This window comes from Sturnira hondurensis, unplaced genomic scaffold, assembly GCF_014824575.4.
Source record: "Sturnira hondurensis isolate 20B ecotype Veracruz unplaced genomic scaffold, ASM1482457v3 Scaffold0011472, whole genome shotgun sequence".
Lineage (NCBI taxonomy): Eukaryota > Metazoa > Chordata > Mammalia > Chiroptera > Phyllostomidae > Sturnira > Sturnira hondurensis.
In genome coordinates, this window is record NW_028084103.1 from 362,373 (window position 1) to 380,540 (window position 18,168).

Genomic DNA, 18,168 nt, shown 5'->3' on the forward strand with positions numbered 1-18,168 from the left:
AGGGAACTGCTTCAGTCCTTTCTCCATTTCCTTATGCATAAATGGCAAGAATTAACAGTAGTAAACTGACAATATATGCAAGTCACTGAGCATACTTTCTGGCATCTTCTTAGTAATAAGTAAATGTTAGCTCTTAATATATATTTCATATATATGAAATAAGAAGTTTGTAATTTGGATCCATTTTACTTCTAGAAATTATCCTAAGGAAAAATTCAGGAATTCAGAAAAATTATTATATACAAGAATATGCATCACATCTTCCCTTGCACAAGGAAGAATCATAGAAACACCAATATTTAACAAGAAGAGAGCAGTTAAATTAATTATATTACATGAAAATGATGCTGATGTATTATGTAATCATTTTAAAAGATTTTGTTTTTAAACACGGTCTAATGATATGGCAACATACTAATACGTGAAAAATGGTATAAAACTGACTCTATAGTAGGTCAAATTTTGAAAAAATTATTTATATCTATTTTGTACTTACAGAGATACTTAAGAAAAAGGTAAATTAAAACATTGACCAAAATATTAACAATGTTTATCTTACTCCATGTTGGGATCAAGAGTTATTTTTCCTTCTACTATTTATTACTCAGTATTATATACCTTTTATAATGGGTAGTATTATTCCCATTATCATATAATTTGAAAGGGAAGAGTATGTACTCTGTGTGTGTGTGTGTGTGTGTGTGTGTGTGTGTGTGTGTATAGATCAGTTGCTGGACTACATAAATGGACTTCTCTCTTTTTTTTAAAGATTTTATTTATTTATCTTTAGAGGGGAAGAGAAGGAGAGCGGAAGAGAAATATCAATGTATGGTTGCCTTTCGTGTGTCCCCTGCTGGGAACTGGCCTGCAACCCAGGCATGTTCCCTGACTGGGAATCAAACCACGATCATGTGGTGTGCAGGCCCGTGCTCAATCCACTGAGCTATGCCAGCCAGGGCTGGACTTCTCTAAGTGCTCACTTTACTGCAACAGTCAATGCAGGACATTCAGAAGACAAATTATTTTTAAAAATTGCATTTTGGTTTATTCTTTCCAGTCTTTCCTGAATGTAAAAAAATTCCCTCCTCTCTAATACACCTTACTTTCTTCTACACAACAAGCACATTGGGAACAGGGTCTATAACTCATTTATTTGTGTATTCCTACAGTTTCTAATTCTTTGTATGCACATTGTATATGTTATAGGCTGAATTATAATCAGAAAAGGGTCTGAAATTCTCCCACCATACGATATATATGATTGCTAGTCTTAAAGTATTACCACTCCCAGTGATATTTGCATTTAAAATCATCAGTTTTTCCCAACAAAGATTTAAGATCTGGTGCACAAAAGGTGTTGCTCTAGGTACTATGAGAATGTGTGTGTGTGTGTGTGTGTATTTCCTACCTTTTAAATGCTTATAATCCAAACTAATTACAGACTGGATTTGGAAGCCAGAAGAAGGAAGAAGTGAACTACATCCATTGAGGAATCAAACATTAGACACTTGGTAGGCAATTGACTAACATGGAATTCTTACAACAAATCTTTGAGGCAGAATTTTCACCCATATTTTATAAATGTGGAAATGGAGGCTCAGATAAGTTAAGTGACTTATCCAAGTTCACAGATTTAATGGCAGAGTGGGGATTTAAATCCTAACCCTTCTGAGTCTGACTCCAGACTGTTCTCTTCTCCTTAATGAACGCTGCTTTTCAAAAAAGGTGTGTGGGCATGTACATATAATTACAATGCTAAGCAGTATCAGTTAAGTGCCATACTAATGATGTAAATTGTTATACAAAAAGGTGGTTAAGATCCCAGGCTCTGGAAATAATTACTTCGGTTTGAATTCTGGCTTTCCATTTATTAGTGTAAACTCTTGGGTAAGTTACTTATTTAACTTCCCTGTCCTTCAGTGTTCCATGAATGAAATGGGAGCTCATACCTTGCTCACGGTGTTGCTGTAAAAGTAACTCTGTTATACAAGTAAAGGGAAGTGTCTAGCATTTAGTAAACAGTCAATAAATATTGGTTATTATTTCAGGAAATCAGAAGAAGAAGAAATCAAATCCAGCTGGGAATGGATCAGGTAAGGGTTTATGAAGGAGGTGATATTGAAGAAAAGATTGAATGTTAGTGAAGAGTGGTGGAGTAGGGAAAGGTATGTAGTGGAGGTGGGATAGCTCAGGTTTGTATGGGGCCACGAGTAGATAGGACATGAAGGGGTGGCATGTGGCAATAAGAGCTATTGGAAGATAAACTGAGGGTCATAAATGCCAAGCTTAAAACACTGCAGTTAAACTACTGGGCAATTCTGAGGACTAACTATTTGATAAAGGGAAAGAAAAAGAAGAACATGAGAGAAGTTAAAAAAAGGACTGATAATTAGAGGATTACATAGATGAAAAATGAGCCTGATGGGAAGTGGTAGAAATGAGGTCTTCCCTAATCCTCAATTCAGAGGTAGCTCAAGGAGTGAGCTCCAAACCTAACCTACCTTTTCCCCATTTAAAACGTGAAGTTTCCATCTCAGTTAAGGGATTCTTCTAACTTTGAAGACTGTGATTTTGGCCCGTGAGGAGCGAGCGTAGGGCATTAGGACCCAGCGATTGTTACAGTGGGAGAGGTAGAATCTCAATCTTTCAATTTGTCTTTCAAGCTCCCTCCTCTCCCTTTGTCATTCTAGTTGCCTGCTGCTTCCGCAGCTTCCCTCTAGCTTTCTGTGTTAACTGCTAGCCTTAGACAGACACACAGGGTGGGCAAAGCAGAGGATTATTTGGGACCCACCTTGGTGACTCCATGGCGTCCCCCAGAACCGTAACTGTCGTGGCCCTCTCAGTGGCGCTGGGACTCTTCTTTGTTTTTATGGGGACTATCAAGTTGACCCCAAGGCTCAGCAAGGATGCCTACAATGAAATGGTAAGTGAAGCAAACGGGTGATGAGGAGCGCACCCCCAAGGGATAGCGAATACCTCTCCCCTTCTTTCCTTCGGAGGCCACGGTCCCATCTCCTTGACCCCCACCCCCACCTGGACCCTTCAGTCTCCTCAACAACTTTGCGGCTCGGAAGGAGCAGCTGGACAACAGCGATTTCATTTGTGGGCCATGCTGAGCAACTGTTCTGGAGCCACTGAATGCCAGTTGGGGGAGGGGTTGCCCAGCGAGTACCCCACACCCGCAAGTAATGCAGAAGGCTGAGACCTGCGTAATACCTGTCAGTGGCAGTAACCCTTCCCTTCTTTCAGCATAACCAAAGTTGGGACAACCAGTCTGCAAATTTGATTCCTTCCCTTGGAGCTAAATGTTTAGCAAGCTGGAGAGTTTATTTGTCATCAGGAAGAACAAAGGGGAAGAAGGGAAAGGGCTGCGGGAGAATGGGCTACTAAAATGAACAGTTTTTAGGGGAAGGAAAATGTACTCCTCATCGCAGGTGGAGAGCTGATGGTATTCCCTTAGCAGCCTGCGTGTGTGTCTTTATCCTTGAGATAAAGCAGTCTTGGCCCAAATAAGGTCACCAAGAGCTTGCTTCCTCCTCTTCTCTCAGGGGGAGAGCTGGATGTTTTACTTTGATTTGTTTTGTGTGCTAATCTGCACAATCTGCAAAGCCTCCCTTTTCTCTCTAGTAATAGCCCATAATTCCCACCTTGCCTCCTGTGGTTGCCCAGGGCCAGGCCCTCTCACAGAGTTAGAATTACAGAAGGTGACTGGTCAAAACATCTCCTCTGAAACCTGGGGGCTGGGCTGTTCTTCCCAGTTGGGTGCGAAGAGGACTTGTTCCTTTGCTGTGGAGTATGAGGAGATGGCAGGTGATGTTTCCAGCACTCTAGCCTCTTTCCATTCCATCACTTTGCCTCTTTATTTTCCCATTCCAGCTGAAGGGAACCTGCTTCTCAGTGTGTTTTTTTTGTTTGTTTTTGTGCCAGAATGCCAGTAATAAGAGGGAGCCCATTACTGGGCTCTCAAGATCAAGAAGGAAAGGAGCTTAGGGGAGGAACAGGAAGGGAGAGAGAAAAGAGGCATGAGGAATTCCTCTTTAGGGCTGTGGCAAAGAGGAATAGCTGCACAGATTGATAGGAATACACAGCAATCCTGAAGCCCACTGCAGAGCCTTCCAAGGCCCCTCAACGTGAGCTGCAAATGACTGGAGACTGGCAAATTATAAATGCTCAGAAAATGTTAGTTGGCAGGTCTGGCTTCTATCTCAGGGTTCCAGGTGGTGCTTTCCATGTCTCCCTCACTGCAGGATCACCCTGGGGTGGGAGAAGGTGGGCTGCTATTCAAGGGCCTAGGTCTAGTCCTAGTGGCAAATTCTAATGTGTTTTTTTTCTCCTTTCTCCTCCTCCCAACATGTTTGACCAGATGAAATTGAAATCAGGTCAAAATGAGTATCCAAGGTAGCCTGTATTGTGTATGTGTGTGTGGGGGGCGGGGGTGGGGGGGGCAGGTAGCAGAAGCCACCAAAGGCAGAGGGACTAGGTCGAAGGGAAAATGCCACTACATTTTGTCTTGGCAGTAGTAGTGTGTGGTATTAGATTATAAATAGATGAATATGGTCTTACTTTACTTTTCACATATTTATATATTTGTGTGTATGCACCTTAGGTATTTTTAAGCTTTCTTTTTTCTTGGGGACACAGTACCCTTCCTCAGTATACTCCCTGTCTCCCAGACCCTGCTCAGCTGATTTACAGCACCCCCAAGCTTCACTTCAAGCGCAGTGTAGGCTCCAACTAACATGGAGTCACTGGGAAGCTTCTACCAGCTTGGCAGGAGCTCACAAAGAAGACCAACCACAAATGGGTTTACAGTAGGTTTCTTCCTAGGGAGTGGAACTGTCTACTTCAGTTGAATAAAAGGCAGAATAAACATATATGAAGACTTCATATCATACAAAGGAACACATTCAAGTAGGTATAATCTAGTATAGCAGTATAGAACCTTTGTGTGTGTGTATTCACAATTCCATGCTTCTGTGCTCAGGGCCATCTGGAGGAAATGGAAGAATTATATTTAGCTGGGAAGTAGATTTCACAGTAGTATGAAGCTTGAGGGGGATTTTTAGATTACCCTTTTCTAGGGTCCCCTCCTGCATTGAGCACTAGGCCTCAGGCTGGAGATGGCTATCTGGGATAGGGCCCACTGAATAGTGCTCAGGCTGGCCCAGCTTTATTCTTGAACCCATAGTAAATAGGTAAAATTAAGTTTTTCAGTTCTAGTCCAAAGAAGGTATTCAATTTATATTTATTGAATGGATGGATAAATGAATGAGTCATTGTAGCACTATTTTGGCTGGTCATCACCCTTCAGAATTCTCTGGTTGACTCTCAATTATAGTCTAGAAGCTATTTCTGGATTCCTAGAAGGGAGCTACAGCCCCTCAGGATCCCAACCCTAGATCAGCTGACATATTATCTGGGATTTTCTGTTTTCCATTTAGGAATGATTCCTCTGCACTGATGGAGTTAGTCTTGTATTGAACTGCAGGGCTTTTCTTATAAGATCTCAAATGTTGTTGAAATATTATTCTTTAAAACATTTCTGTGAGGTAGATGCATTTTATTATTTATTCTTATTTTACAGATTGTTAACTGATCCAAGATCATAGGTAGGCTGTTGTTGGAGCAGAGATTAGAAACCAAGTCTGTGACCCAGCACTCTCAGAAAAGACATTAAATGGTTACAGCTTTTTGGATGTCAGGACTTACAACTGAAATTTTTAAAATATTTTATTTATTTATTTTTAGAGAGAGGGAAAGGGAGGGAGAAAGAGAGGGAGAGAAACATCAATATGTGGCTGCCTCACACATGCCCTCTCACTGGGGACCTAGCCCACAACCCAAGCATGTGCCCTGACTGGGAATTGAATGAGAGACCCTTTCATTCGCAGGCCAGCACTCAACCCACTGAGCCACACCAGCCAGGGAAAAACTGATTTTTAAACATATCTGGCATATTCTCTCTTCTTTTTTGTATCAATTCAACTGCCCCAATCCATACCTTGGGGTTTCATTTTACTTTGAAACCAATTTTTCAAATTCAGATTCTTTCCATTTCTGCCAACTTTTTTTTCTTGTTCTAAAGCCATTAGTGCTATGCTTAGGTGTTATCACCTCTCTGAATAATCACTATTAAAAATCAAACAGAGAAGCAACTATGAATTTCTTTCCTGTCTCTCTCCACTGGGGAAGCCAAGAGAAATTATTGGAAATTGAGTCATACAGGTTTGGGTTCAAATCCTGACATTCTCAGTGTCTCGGTTTCCTCATCTGTAAAATGAGGATAATAATACCTACCTCAGAAGTTTGTTGTACATATTAACTGACATTACATGTGGAAGCATCTGGTTAGCTGTTCAAAAAATGTTGAGTGACATGGTAGTGATAATAAATTGTATTTTATGTAGTGGATTCCTGACTAAGTTGAGGGATTGAAATCAGGCATCTAGACTAGTTTAAAGGATTAAAATCAGGCATTTAGAAGAGCAAGATGTTATTTTCATTTGTCCTGATGAACAGACGATGCAATCAGCTAATATTGACAACTCCACACTTGCTGCTGGGTAATGCACATTGGATCCCATGAAGAATTTGCAGGCACCTCTCTTGAATAGCCCATTTTGTGTGTGTTGTGCCATATCTCCTCCAGATTTAGCAAGTTGTCATTAGAATATTCTAAATTCCATGTGAATTCAACAAGACCAACCACTTCCTCAACTAAATAAATGCCTTCATTAATTCACTTGAAATTGGGAGAGAGCTCTTACAACTGCTGCTAAGCAGTTTCCTGTGCAGTGTTAAGAAAAATATGAATGGTTCACTTGCTGTACATTTAGTATTAAGCTCTTTCTAGGAGACGTTCCATCCTATAAGCACAAGGGGCCACACATAGAATAGTAAGAAAACACCAAAAATCCTGCCACAATGAAGCCAAGGGATTTTTGGCCTTCAGAAAGACAGAGCAAGTCTCTGCTTCTTTGCATCCCCTCACAGGGAGGGTTTGTTGATTTGATTGATATGCTTAGCTATAGTTAAAGTGCCCTCTTGTTTGTGTAACCCTGGGGAAACACTCCAGATATGTTTGGGCAGTTTATTTAATGTCTGTAGGTAATATTTTATGCCTCCAATCACTGCCACTAATTGTTTTCCAAATAGGTAATATGATAGTAATTCACTGATGCTTATACTGCTTTCTGAGGCTTCATAGTACATTTATTCCCTCAAAGAGGAAGGTGACCCTGAGATGTAAACTGACTGCTTATTTCACACAGCTAGCCATCCTAAGCTAAACTACATTGGTGCTTATGCCAGGGAGCGTATAGCCCCTTAGTGGTCAAGAACTGTGCTTGTTTCAGAATGATTTTTGACTGACAGTAGAAGTCAGACTCTTTTTGCCCTATAATGCAATCAGGGTGATGTCCACCTTTGTTAGTAGGACCAGATTTCAAGCTTCCTCTTTAGGTGAGCATTATATGACAATGGTTATATATCACATATTATATATAATATATTTTATATAGTGCTTTAAAAGCATTTACCATTCATATACATATTTGGCACTTAAACATGTGATAGCTTTTTATTGCATTTAAGACATGAGCTTGCTCTAGCTGTGTGGTTCAGTTGGTTGAAGTGTCATCCTGCACAAAGATTGCGAGTTTGATTCCTGGTCAGCGCACATACTCAGGTTGTGGGTTCTATCCTCTGTGCATATGGGATGCAACTGATCCAACTGATCAATGTTTCTCACATCAATGTTTCTCTCTCTCCCCGCCCCACTCCTTCAAATCAGTAAACATATCCTTAGGTGAGGATTAAAAACAAAAACAAAGGATCCCTGAGTCACATGTGGCTTGTTCTCCAACAGAGATTCAGGGAAATCATACTTGAGTCAGTAAATATTGCAGCACTTATGTAGGCTTTATGGCTGAATTTTTTTAAATTAATGAAGTTTATTTTGGGGAGAGCAGTTATAGGTTATAGAAAAATTGAGCAGAAAGTACAGAGTTGCCATATACCCGCCTTCCCCCTATTATTAATATCTTGCATTAGTGTGGTACACTTGTTACAATTGATGAGCCAATATTGATACATTATTATTAACTAAACTCCCTAGTCTACACTAGGTTCACTCTTTTGTGTTGTACATGAGATTTGATGAGTATTTAATTATATGTATGAAATTTTTAGCAGTACCCTCTTCTGCTTTCATATAGTTTTTTCCCTGTAAAATTTATTGAAGTATAACATACATACTGAAATGTACACATTAAGTGTACAGTGCAAGGAATTTTCAGAATACTCCTGTGTAACCAGTACCCATATTAAGAAACAGAACATAATCAGCACCTCAGAAATCCCTCTTATGGCCTCTTCCAGTTACCACTTCCCCAAGGGTAATTTGTATCCTGACTTCTGACAGCATAAATTAGTTTTACCTGCTTTTGACCATTTTATAAATGGGATGATGCAGTATACCAGCCAAATTATTATTACTTTTACTTAACTGGCATAAGTGAATTAAAGTGGACCAAACCACTTGCCCCCATTCCCATTTTATCCTGGTATCTGGTTTGGATCTATTATTAATTATTATCAAAGATAAATATTATTAGACAGTTCTGAGCTGTTCAAGTTTAATGTCATTAATATGAGATCATGGACCCTGGGGCGTTGTGAAGAATAAATGACAAGCCCTGGCCGGTGTGGGTCAGGGGATTGAACACCTACCTACAAACTGAAAGGTCAATGGTTTAACTCCCAGTCAGGGCATGTGCCTGGGTTGTGGGCCAGGTCCCCAGTTAGGGGCATGCAAGAGGTGACTGATCCATGTATCTCTCACATATCAATGTTTCTATCCCTCTCTCTCTCTTCCTCTCTTCTTGTCTCTCTAAAAATAAATAAATAAAATTGTTAATTTTTTTATTTTTTAAAAGATTTTATTCATTTATCTTTAGAGGGAAAGGGAAGGAGAGAAGGTGAGAAATATCAATGTGTGGTTGCCTCTCGTGGGTCCCCTGCTGGGAACTGGCCTGCAACCCAGGCATGTGCCCTGACTGGGAATTGAACCACGATCATGTTGTTGGCAGGCCCGCACTCAATCCACTGAGCTACACCAGCCAGGGCTTTTAAAAAATTTAAAATAATAAATGACAAAAAATTGTATGACTACAGAAAGACTCCATATGCTCTTGATTCATGTGTGAAACATATCTCCTCCTACCACAAGAATGGACCTGCCTGATTCAACTCTATTATCATTAAAATAATTACTGTGGCTTGCAAATATATGGATTTCTAATTGTGTATTTTATTAATGATAAAATGTGTGCCTGTGGACCTTGATTGAATCTATGATGCTATGATTCTTTCACTAAATCTCCAAAATGCTTATTTAATTTACAAAAGGGGAAACTGAGGTAATAAAATACATAGTAATTTCCTCCAAGCAATTTAGGGACAAAAGGACGATTGGAATTTAGCTTATCTTAAGAATCCCAGTCAAGGATGTTGCTGGATAATTGCCTTTGATTAAGGGACTTGAAACATTCTCTTTCCTGCTTCCTTCCTCTGAAGGAAATTATAATTACAGGGTCTGGGTCATTGCAATGGAAAAGCAACAGACCTAAGGAAGTGAATTGCAAGAGCTTTTTGGGAAAGTCACTCATTTAACTCTCTTTATTCTTATCAGAACAATGAAAGATCTAGTTACCATAGACTCAAGATCTGTGGCCCTTCCATTGTTAGAACTGAGGTGGCCCAGACTAAACATTGATGAAACTGGCAATCCTTTGATGTCTCTATCCTACCCTACAGGAGCAAGAATAAAGGGCTTCCTATGATGTCAAGACTCCATCTAAACTTAGTTCTATCTCTAACAAATTCAGAATTCCCTGTCTGGAGCCTGGAGTCCTGGAGAATAGATGCTATCTGTACCTACTTAGCTTCGAATTAAACATTTCATGACATGACTTATCCACATGCAGTTTCTTCTTGAGAAAAGGAGGAAAGAAGAAACAGCTAGCTGCATAAGAATATCCATAAGCTGCAGTTTAAACAACTGAAAAAGTAATACCCAGTAGCACCAAATAGAGAGAAAAAGTTCACTAGGGTTATAGGAATTCAATTTAAAGGCCCAGAATTTGGTCCCAGGCTATAGATTTCATGACAGTATAGATCATAATCTATTCTTGAATAATGAGTGGTTAGCCCTAACCAAAAAAGGAGCACTTTCCAAAAGCCATTCAGCCAGCATCTGGAAGGCTTGGTTCTAAAATGACAGTAAGAAATTCTTCTTCCCTCCTGTGTTCATCATGTCAGAAACTTACACCTAGGATTTAGGAATCGCTCCTTGGGAAGCTTTGTGTTACTAGTGAGTATGGTCCTTACTTAAAAGTGTTAAGTAAACCCCTTGAGTCTAGATTTCTTTCCCTAATGTCCCCTTGTTACTGTCACCAGAATGCAGAGGCGGAGAGAGTGGGCAAGTGGCATCTAGATTAACAGTGATGGAAAATGGGCAGGCTTCTCTCCACCACCAAGTGACCTAACCCTCAGCTCTGCTCTGCTCCACCCATGTCGGTCTGGCTCAGTTCAGCCCAGGGTTTTACTCTGCCTACTGGTCATCCTCTTTCCTAATTTCTCTCTGAAAATCCCTGATTTAAACTAAAATGGAAAGAGGAAGGAAGAATGAATAACATTTTGTATTTCCTTACATGCTCAGGAACAGGATAGGGACTGGGGTAAGGTGATTTTAAATAAAGACAGGATCTGACAGGAATGTAATTAGGAAGAGGTGAGTGAGGCAGTGTTGGGCAAGTGCAGAGTTGGATCCTGTCTTTACTTAAAAATTCGACATTGTTTGTCATGGATATTATATCTTTATCAATCAGTATTTTTGGTACTGTCTTAAATTTTGTATGCAAGGCAAATAGCTTCACTTACGTCACCTTAGTCACAGCCCTGCTAAGCAAAATGAAGCTCAGAGAGGTCACCTAATTTGCCTATGGACACTCAACTAGAAAGTGGCAGAGATGGGATTTGAACCCAGGTCTCTTTGAATCCAAACCCACACTTGTTTCACTAAACTATCAGTCTTTCTTTCTTTTTTTTTAATCTTCACTGGAGGATATGTTTATTTATTTTAGAGAGATAGGAAGGGAGAGAGGTGGACAGAGAGAAACGATGTGAGAAACATCAATCAGTTGCCTCTTGTAGGCGCTCTGTTCAGGGATCCAATCCACAACTTAGGCATGAGCCCTCACGAGGGATAGAATCATCAACCTTTCCTGGTGTATGGGAAGATGCTCCAACCAACTGAGCCACCTGACTAGGGCTAAACCGTCTTTTTTCATTGCTTTTAGAGAGAAAGGGAGAGAGGAAGGGATAGAGAAAACCATCGATGACAGAGAGAAGCATCGATTGGTTGTCTCCCACATGCGTCTGGACTGGGAATTGCACATGCCCGGACTGGGGATGAATACCAGATTGAACCCGAAACCTAGGTATGTGCCCTGACCAGGAAATAAACACACAGCCTTTCAGTTACTGGATGACGCTTCAACCATTTGAACCACGCTGGCTGGGGCTAACCCATCAGTCTTTTACCAGTCCTCACAGAGGATTATCTTGTGCCACCCATGTTAATTAATCCATGAAATAAGGGTACATTCATTTGTCCAGAAGTGAGAGAAATGACTTAACATTTGTTCCAAAACTAGAAAATGTGAAACTATTCTAAGTGCCAGATGCCACTGAGAGGTCAGTTTGACTTTCTGCCCAATTCTCATAGTATTTGTCTTGCATTTGGCACATCCGACTCTTCTTTTTTTCTTTTTTTTTTAATTACTAAAATTTAGTTGGCATACACTATTACATTAGTTTCAGGTGCACAACACAGTGATTCTACATTTATATACCTTACAATGTGATCATCACAATAAGTCTAGTAACCGTCTCTTACTGTACAAAGCTATAAACAATATTATTGATTATATTCCCTGTTCTATACACTATATTCCCATGGTTTACTTATTTTTTTAACTGGAATTTTGTACCTCTTATTCCTCTTCACCTTTTTCATTTATCCTCCCACCACCTCCCTCTGGCAGCCCTCAGTTTGTTCTCCATATTTATGAGTCTGTTTCTGTCCTACATGTAAGTGAAATCACATGGTATTTGTCTTGCTCTTGTTTCATTTAGTATAATACCCTCTAGGTCCATCCATGTTGTCTCAAGTGGCACGATTTCATTCTTTTATATTGCTGAGGTGGGATGAGAATCATCTTTATCCACTGATATATCAATGGACACATAGGTTGCTTCCATATCTTGGCTGTTGTAAATGAACATAGGGATGCATATATCTTTTCAGACTAGTGTTTTAATTTTGTTGGTGAGGATGTGAAGAAAAGGAACCCTTGTGCACTGTTGGTAGGATTGTAAATAGGTTCAGTCACTATGGAAAACAGTATGGAAATTGCTAAAAAATTAAAAATGGAACTTCCATATGATGTAACAATTCGACTTCTGGATATTTATTTGACTAATCTCTTCCTAAAACCTCTCTTGGTCCCCATGCCCCTGTCTCTGCTAGTTTTCCTTATACTTTTCTGACTACACTCCCTTCTACTTTGTGGACACTCTTCCTCTCCTCATTTCTTAAATGTCTGTCACACATTTTTCCACTGTATACATTCTACCTTGGCATGCCAAATGACTATCAATTCTATATTTTTATCCCAGACCTCACTTACTTACTGCCTACCAAATAACTCCAGTTTGTTGTCTTCAATACAGAAAAACCCAAATTGAATTCCTCACTCCCTTCTGCCCCCTGCCCCCCACAACCGGTTCCTCTATGTGTACTCCCAAACTTCTATTCAGGCACCCAAGCCAGAGACCAGATAATCTTTCTTGACTTCTCTTTCCCTCAATGTTCACATCCAATAAGACATCAAATTATGTTAAATTTGCATCCAAAGTATCCTTGACTTTGTTCCCTTCCCTCTATTCTTACTGTTATTACTCTAGTCCAGGTCTCTCATCTGGTTTCCTTGCTCCCATCCTTCACATTTTTCCCAGAGGGAGTTTCCTTAAAAGCAAATTATGTTACTCCTCCTGGATTATAGGATAAAGTCCACCTCCACAAGATAACATATGTGATCTGATTCATATCCATCTACCCTGTCTCATGTCTCCCCTCTCTACCCCAACCTGTGCTGAACTGGGGCAGTATTTACAACAAACCAATCTAATTTGTTTTTAAAGGTCTTAGCTCACCTAGCTTCCTGTGCCTATAACAACCTTCCCTTATCAGTCTTGCAAACACCTACTCTTCTTTTAAGATTCTACTCTAGCTTTTCTCAGTCTCCATCTAGGAAGACTTGACCATTTCCTCTGGTGCACCTCCACTGTACCCACTAACATAATTTTATTCAGCACTCATAATACTTTGTTGCACTTATGTATTTGCATAACTATTTTTCCCCTTATGAACTTAAGTTTCAGGAAGGCAGGGTCTTTGAATACTCGATACCTGTATTCAGAGTACCTAGTCCAGTGCCTAGCATAAGGAGACAATAAATATTGAATGGACTAATGGATTCTTAATAAAAGCAAAGCAGTGGGGCAACCTAATAAGACACTTAATAAAATCTCATCAATTTACTCCAAAATAAGGATCAGGCCATTCTGAATAGTGAAATATATGATTATCTATCACTCTAAGATCCATATAATTCTATTACTTTGTAATATATCCAGTGACTCCTTCTTCTGTCCTATGATGTCTCCCTTTGGGCTACAATTATATATTGTACAGACTTCTATTATACAGCACTAATAATGATGCTCTATAGTGCTGTTTATGTATCTGTTTCCCCAAACTAGACCAAGAGCTTCTTGACCCAGTCTTAATCATCTGTGTATCTCCATCAAATAATCTATTGTAGGTCTTCAATAAATATTTGTTGAATTAAAATTAATGAACTTGAACCAGGCAAATCAAAATAGTAGCTTGTAAAGGCCTGGGGATTTATCTCAATGACCATGAGAATGACTTCTGTGTTACTATATTTTAAAGATACATGAGGGGCTAACATTTACATACATTTTTAATTTTATTCTTGCTTAGGACACACTCTTATTTTTTTTTTACAAATTCCAAAAATATAAAGTCCAGCTCAGCCGAAGTTTCTGAATTATCACAGATTCCAAATTAGGGAAGCCCAAATTAGTGAGGCTTTACCATACTGTGTCTTGCCTTGTTTCATTTTTCCTGATATTCATATGCATCTGGGTTTGGGCAAGGTAGGCACTAGAAAATATGGACATGGTTAATCTGTACCCATTTTATGGGCCTGGTGAATTTTCTTTTAATTTCTTAATGTGGTTCATGATTTATAATCAGAAAAGTTTTAAACTATGAAGTCAAATGCTCTTAGCTTCCATGCTGTTACTATGGTTTAAATCACAGGGATCTCAGCAGATTACTTGCTTTTTTCTTTATCTTAATTACAAGGCTTTTATTTAGGGGAACAGTAAAAATGGGACACCCTTGGCTGGTGTGTGAAGGGAATGGTGTTTTCTGCATTCTAATGTTAACATCATAGTTAATGCAGCGATTTCCTTATGGTATTCTACTCCAGAAACGTGCTTACAAGACCTATGTCCGAGCCCTTCCTCTGCTGAAGAAAATGGGGATCAATTCCATTCTCCTCCGTAAAAGCATTGGTGCTCTTGAGGTGGCCTGTGGCATTGTCATGACCCTTGTGCCTGGACGTCCCAAAGATGTGGCCAACTTCTTCCTGCTCTTGCTGGTGTTGGTTGTGCTCTTCTTCCACCAGCTAGTCGGTGATCCTCTCAAACGTTATGCCCATGCCCTGGTATTTGGAATCCTGCTCACCTGCCGCCTGCTGATTGCCCGCAAGCCTGAAGACCGCTCTTCTGAGAAGAAGCCCTCACCCCTTGGAAGCGTGGGAAATGCAGGGAAAGCTGAGGAGCAGCCCTCTTTATATGAGAAGGCCCCACAGGGAAAAATGAAGTTGTCATAGGAAATTGGAAGTGAAAAAGTGAACCTTCCAGGCAGTTGCCTCCATGACACCCAGGAAGATGTCAGCGTGTGTTTTTCATTTGATTTATTTATCTTAGGAGAAAGGGAAAAATATAATCTACAAGTTCATGGCCCTGTTGGCTTGTGTACACCTATACCCTAAAATGACCTCCCCACATAGACATATATATGCCACCTTTAATCACTCTTGGGCAATTCTCACATCTTGCTGCATGTACATGTATATGGCTAACTATTGAAGTGCTTTTGTGAGATGGACTCCAGGGAGCATGTGACTATGAGATAGTATGTGTGGGAAAATATATTTACTGTGTGTGTGCATGCACGAGTGGAGGAGAAGGCTCTGACCTTGAACTAATCCTGCATAGGTATCATCCCCTTTATAGATTTGAGTCTAGTGAAGACAATAAAATTAACCTCCTGTAAGGAGAATCCTACTTTTGATATAAAACAAATTATGAATTCCCATGGGATGGGGGAATCCCCTCAATAGATCAAGCTGAAAACTTGAACCTACCACTTTAAGAAAAATTTCCTTCAATTTGAGGTAGTGAGTTATGTGTAAAATTAATTAGCCTCTACTTTCAACAGTTGTTTAAATTTTAAATACTCCATACTGAGTTTAATTAAAATAGGAATATATGCAGTCAGTAGATAATCTAATTCTTTAGGTGATGAAACTGGAAATTTCACCTTGCTTTTGTCCATCTCCAACCTACAAAACTCCTTTACCCACAGTTTGAAACTGAAGCAATAAACTTGGAGGGTTTTTTGTTTGTTTGTTTTTTCTTAAGCCAAAAGCTGCCTCATTTCCACCATTCTCAGCAACTACCCAGGATTTGGCAGCTTCTCCAGTGTTGTGTTTGAGGGAGCAGTGATTATTCCTGATAGAAGTCTGAATCTCAAACTGTTCTCTTAAATCATCTGAAATTTGATCAAAGAGCTATACCCAGTGTTTCCCTGGCAAATAGATTTACTACTCCTGTTGAATCTTCGCTTGAGTTTGCCAGTGTAAGCACAGATATAAGTTACCCCTCAAAGTTGTCTCCTCTACACTTCTTTATCATTCCGGTGGGTGGAGTTTAGCCGGGGGAAAGACATTTGATATGGGTTAATTGGATCCAGCAGTGTGAAAATTTGCTTTCTTTATTACTTACTGGTGTTTCTCCTTGTTAGATGTGCTTTGATGGATTTAATGTTATTGTGCCAGGGATGGGAAAAGGATGGGGGTGTTGTGTGTGTGTGTGTGTGTGTAGTAAAATTATTGTATTTCTTCACTGTCATTGTTCTCATTGATTGATACACGTGTCTTATATCTCTCATTCTTTTAAAATAAAAATTGAAATTTGGAGGAAACTGTTGGGACAAATAATGGAAGTCTGGAAAGCAAGAGTCATATCAAGGGATTCGGTCTCTTTTTCTCTCCCTCTCTCTCCAACTGGATGAGGGAGAAGAAAGAGTATAATTACTTATACTAATGAGGCTACCAACTTTCCAATCTCATTTAAGTTCCTCCACACCTCTGTGATGTCAGCACATAAAATATTGATAGAAAGCTATTGAATTAGTATCCCAATACAATTTCCAGTTTTGGGGAATTCTGCTTCATTAAGTGATGCCAAGGGAAGGTAGAAGAATTAGTTCAGAGAAAATTTCAGGTATATTAAATAAAGGTGAGCCAGTATCTCTCACTATATGTGTCCACAAAGTGGCACAAGCTCTAGTGCCATAGTCTTGTCACATTAGGTGAGTTATTTTACCACTCAAGGTCCCAGTTTCATCATTTACAAAAAAGAAGAGGATTGAAGGATTAAAACCCTTTCCAATTTACAATTGAGTCTATAAAATGCTTTAAAGTATAAATGACTTGAGAAATGTTCAGTTAGTAGAAAAAGCAAGATCAACTACTATGAAAGTATTGAACACTCAGTTTTCATGCACGATTAAATAAGAGTTCATGAAAGTGCACTGAAAAACCATACAAATATAAAATGTGGTAAAAAGTCATTTCCACTGTAGTCTCCCAAATACACCAACTTAATCTTTGATTCCTCATCCCTCCCTAAGATTCTTCCTATAGTTTTGCCTACAATATTTGGGTATATTTTGGCCTCAAACAATTAGCGAGAGCTGTTTATATCTGTCCTCTCTGATTCCTACTCTAGTAGGAGATTAAACTAGGGACTAAGTTTAGGTCTCACACTAAGCTCATTACTGTTTTCACCAATTTCTTCTAGGTTCATCACCCCTCAAAGTTAGGAATATTTACATACATGTCGACTGGCTGGTTATATGCAAGTTACCACATCTGGTTTAAGACACATGTTCTTAGCAAGCCCTGCTAAGGGTACCCATCCTTGGTAAAAGGAGGGCAGATACAACCGTTTTCCCCTCCCACCTCCTAGTTCACATCCGGAAAAGGACAGCTTTAGAGGTCACAGGCCCTTTAACCTAAGTCTATTGCCCAGCACGGGAGGTGGGGGGGGGGGGGCGGTCTTTACTGCAAAATTTGCAGTTTCATGTTTTCCTATCAAGTATCGAAATTTGGAGTCAATTTGGGCAAAATGGTCACTATAACTAATCATGTTAAATTCAAGAACCTACACGCTGATTGTTCTGTTTTAAGCAAAATGACGAATGCAAACAGTTTTTAGAACAGCAGGAACGCCAGCCAATCAGCTGGCTCCCGCTGCAAAGGTCAATTCACCACACGCCCTGGGGGCCCGAACGGTGGGACAAAGGACAAAACGGAATTGGGTCTGCGTCAGTCTTGGCGCGCGAGCCGCCTCGCGACGTTAAACTTTAACCTAACCAATCAGACTTCAGCAGAGCTCTCAGCTCTGCCAGGCCGGCTCCCGCGTCACAAGGGAAGAGCATGCGCATGGGAGGCACGCTTATTTGAATCCTGGAGGGGATCTTTGAACTCCGGAGTTTCAGGGATAGAGGAATGCTTTGGGTAAGGTACTTTTAAATACCGCGCAAAAGGGGGACTCTGAGATCAAAGGGGATCTCACTGACTTCCGAGCAGGACTAGCCTGCAAAGTGTGGCTGGGGTTGAGTCTTCTCCCCAAACCAGGAAGAGCCAGGGGGAGTCTTGG

The 18,168-nt window shown here is 40.0% G+C and overlaps 2 protein-coding genes across 3 annotated transcripts in view; both read left to right on the plus strand.

Annotated features, from left to right (window-relative positions):
• Positions 1–2,657: 2,657 nt before the first annotated feature.
• Positions 2,658–16,033, plus strand: TMEM35A (transmembrane protein 35A). The gene is made up of 2 exons (XM_037060187.1): positions 2,658–2,923; positions 14,646–16,033. Exons 1-2 carry the CDS (start codon positions 2,804–2,806, stop codon positions 15,048–15,050), a joined length of 525 nt encoding a protein of 174 aa, XP_036916082.1. The 5' UTR covers positions 2,658–2,803; the 3' UTR covers positions 15,051–16,033.
• Positions 16,034–17,828: 1,795 nt separating this feature from the next.
• The window catches only part of CENPI (centromere protein I), a 77,050-nt gene continuing 76,710 nt past the window's right edge, over positions 17,829–18,168 (plus strand). For both annotated transcript variants that reach the window (XM_037060188.1, XM_037060189.1), the window contains exon 1: positions 17,829–18,026. The gene's annotated coding sequence lies outside the window, so the exon portion shown is untranslated. The remainder of the gene's footprint in view (positions 18,027–18,168) is intronic.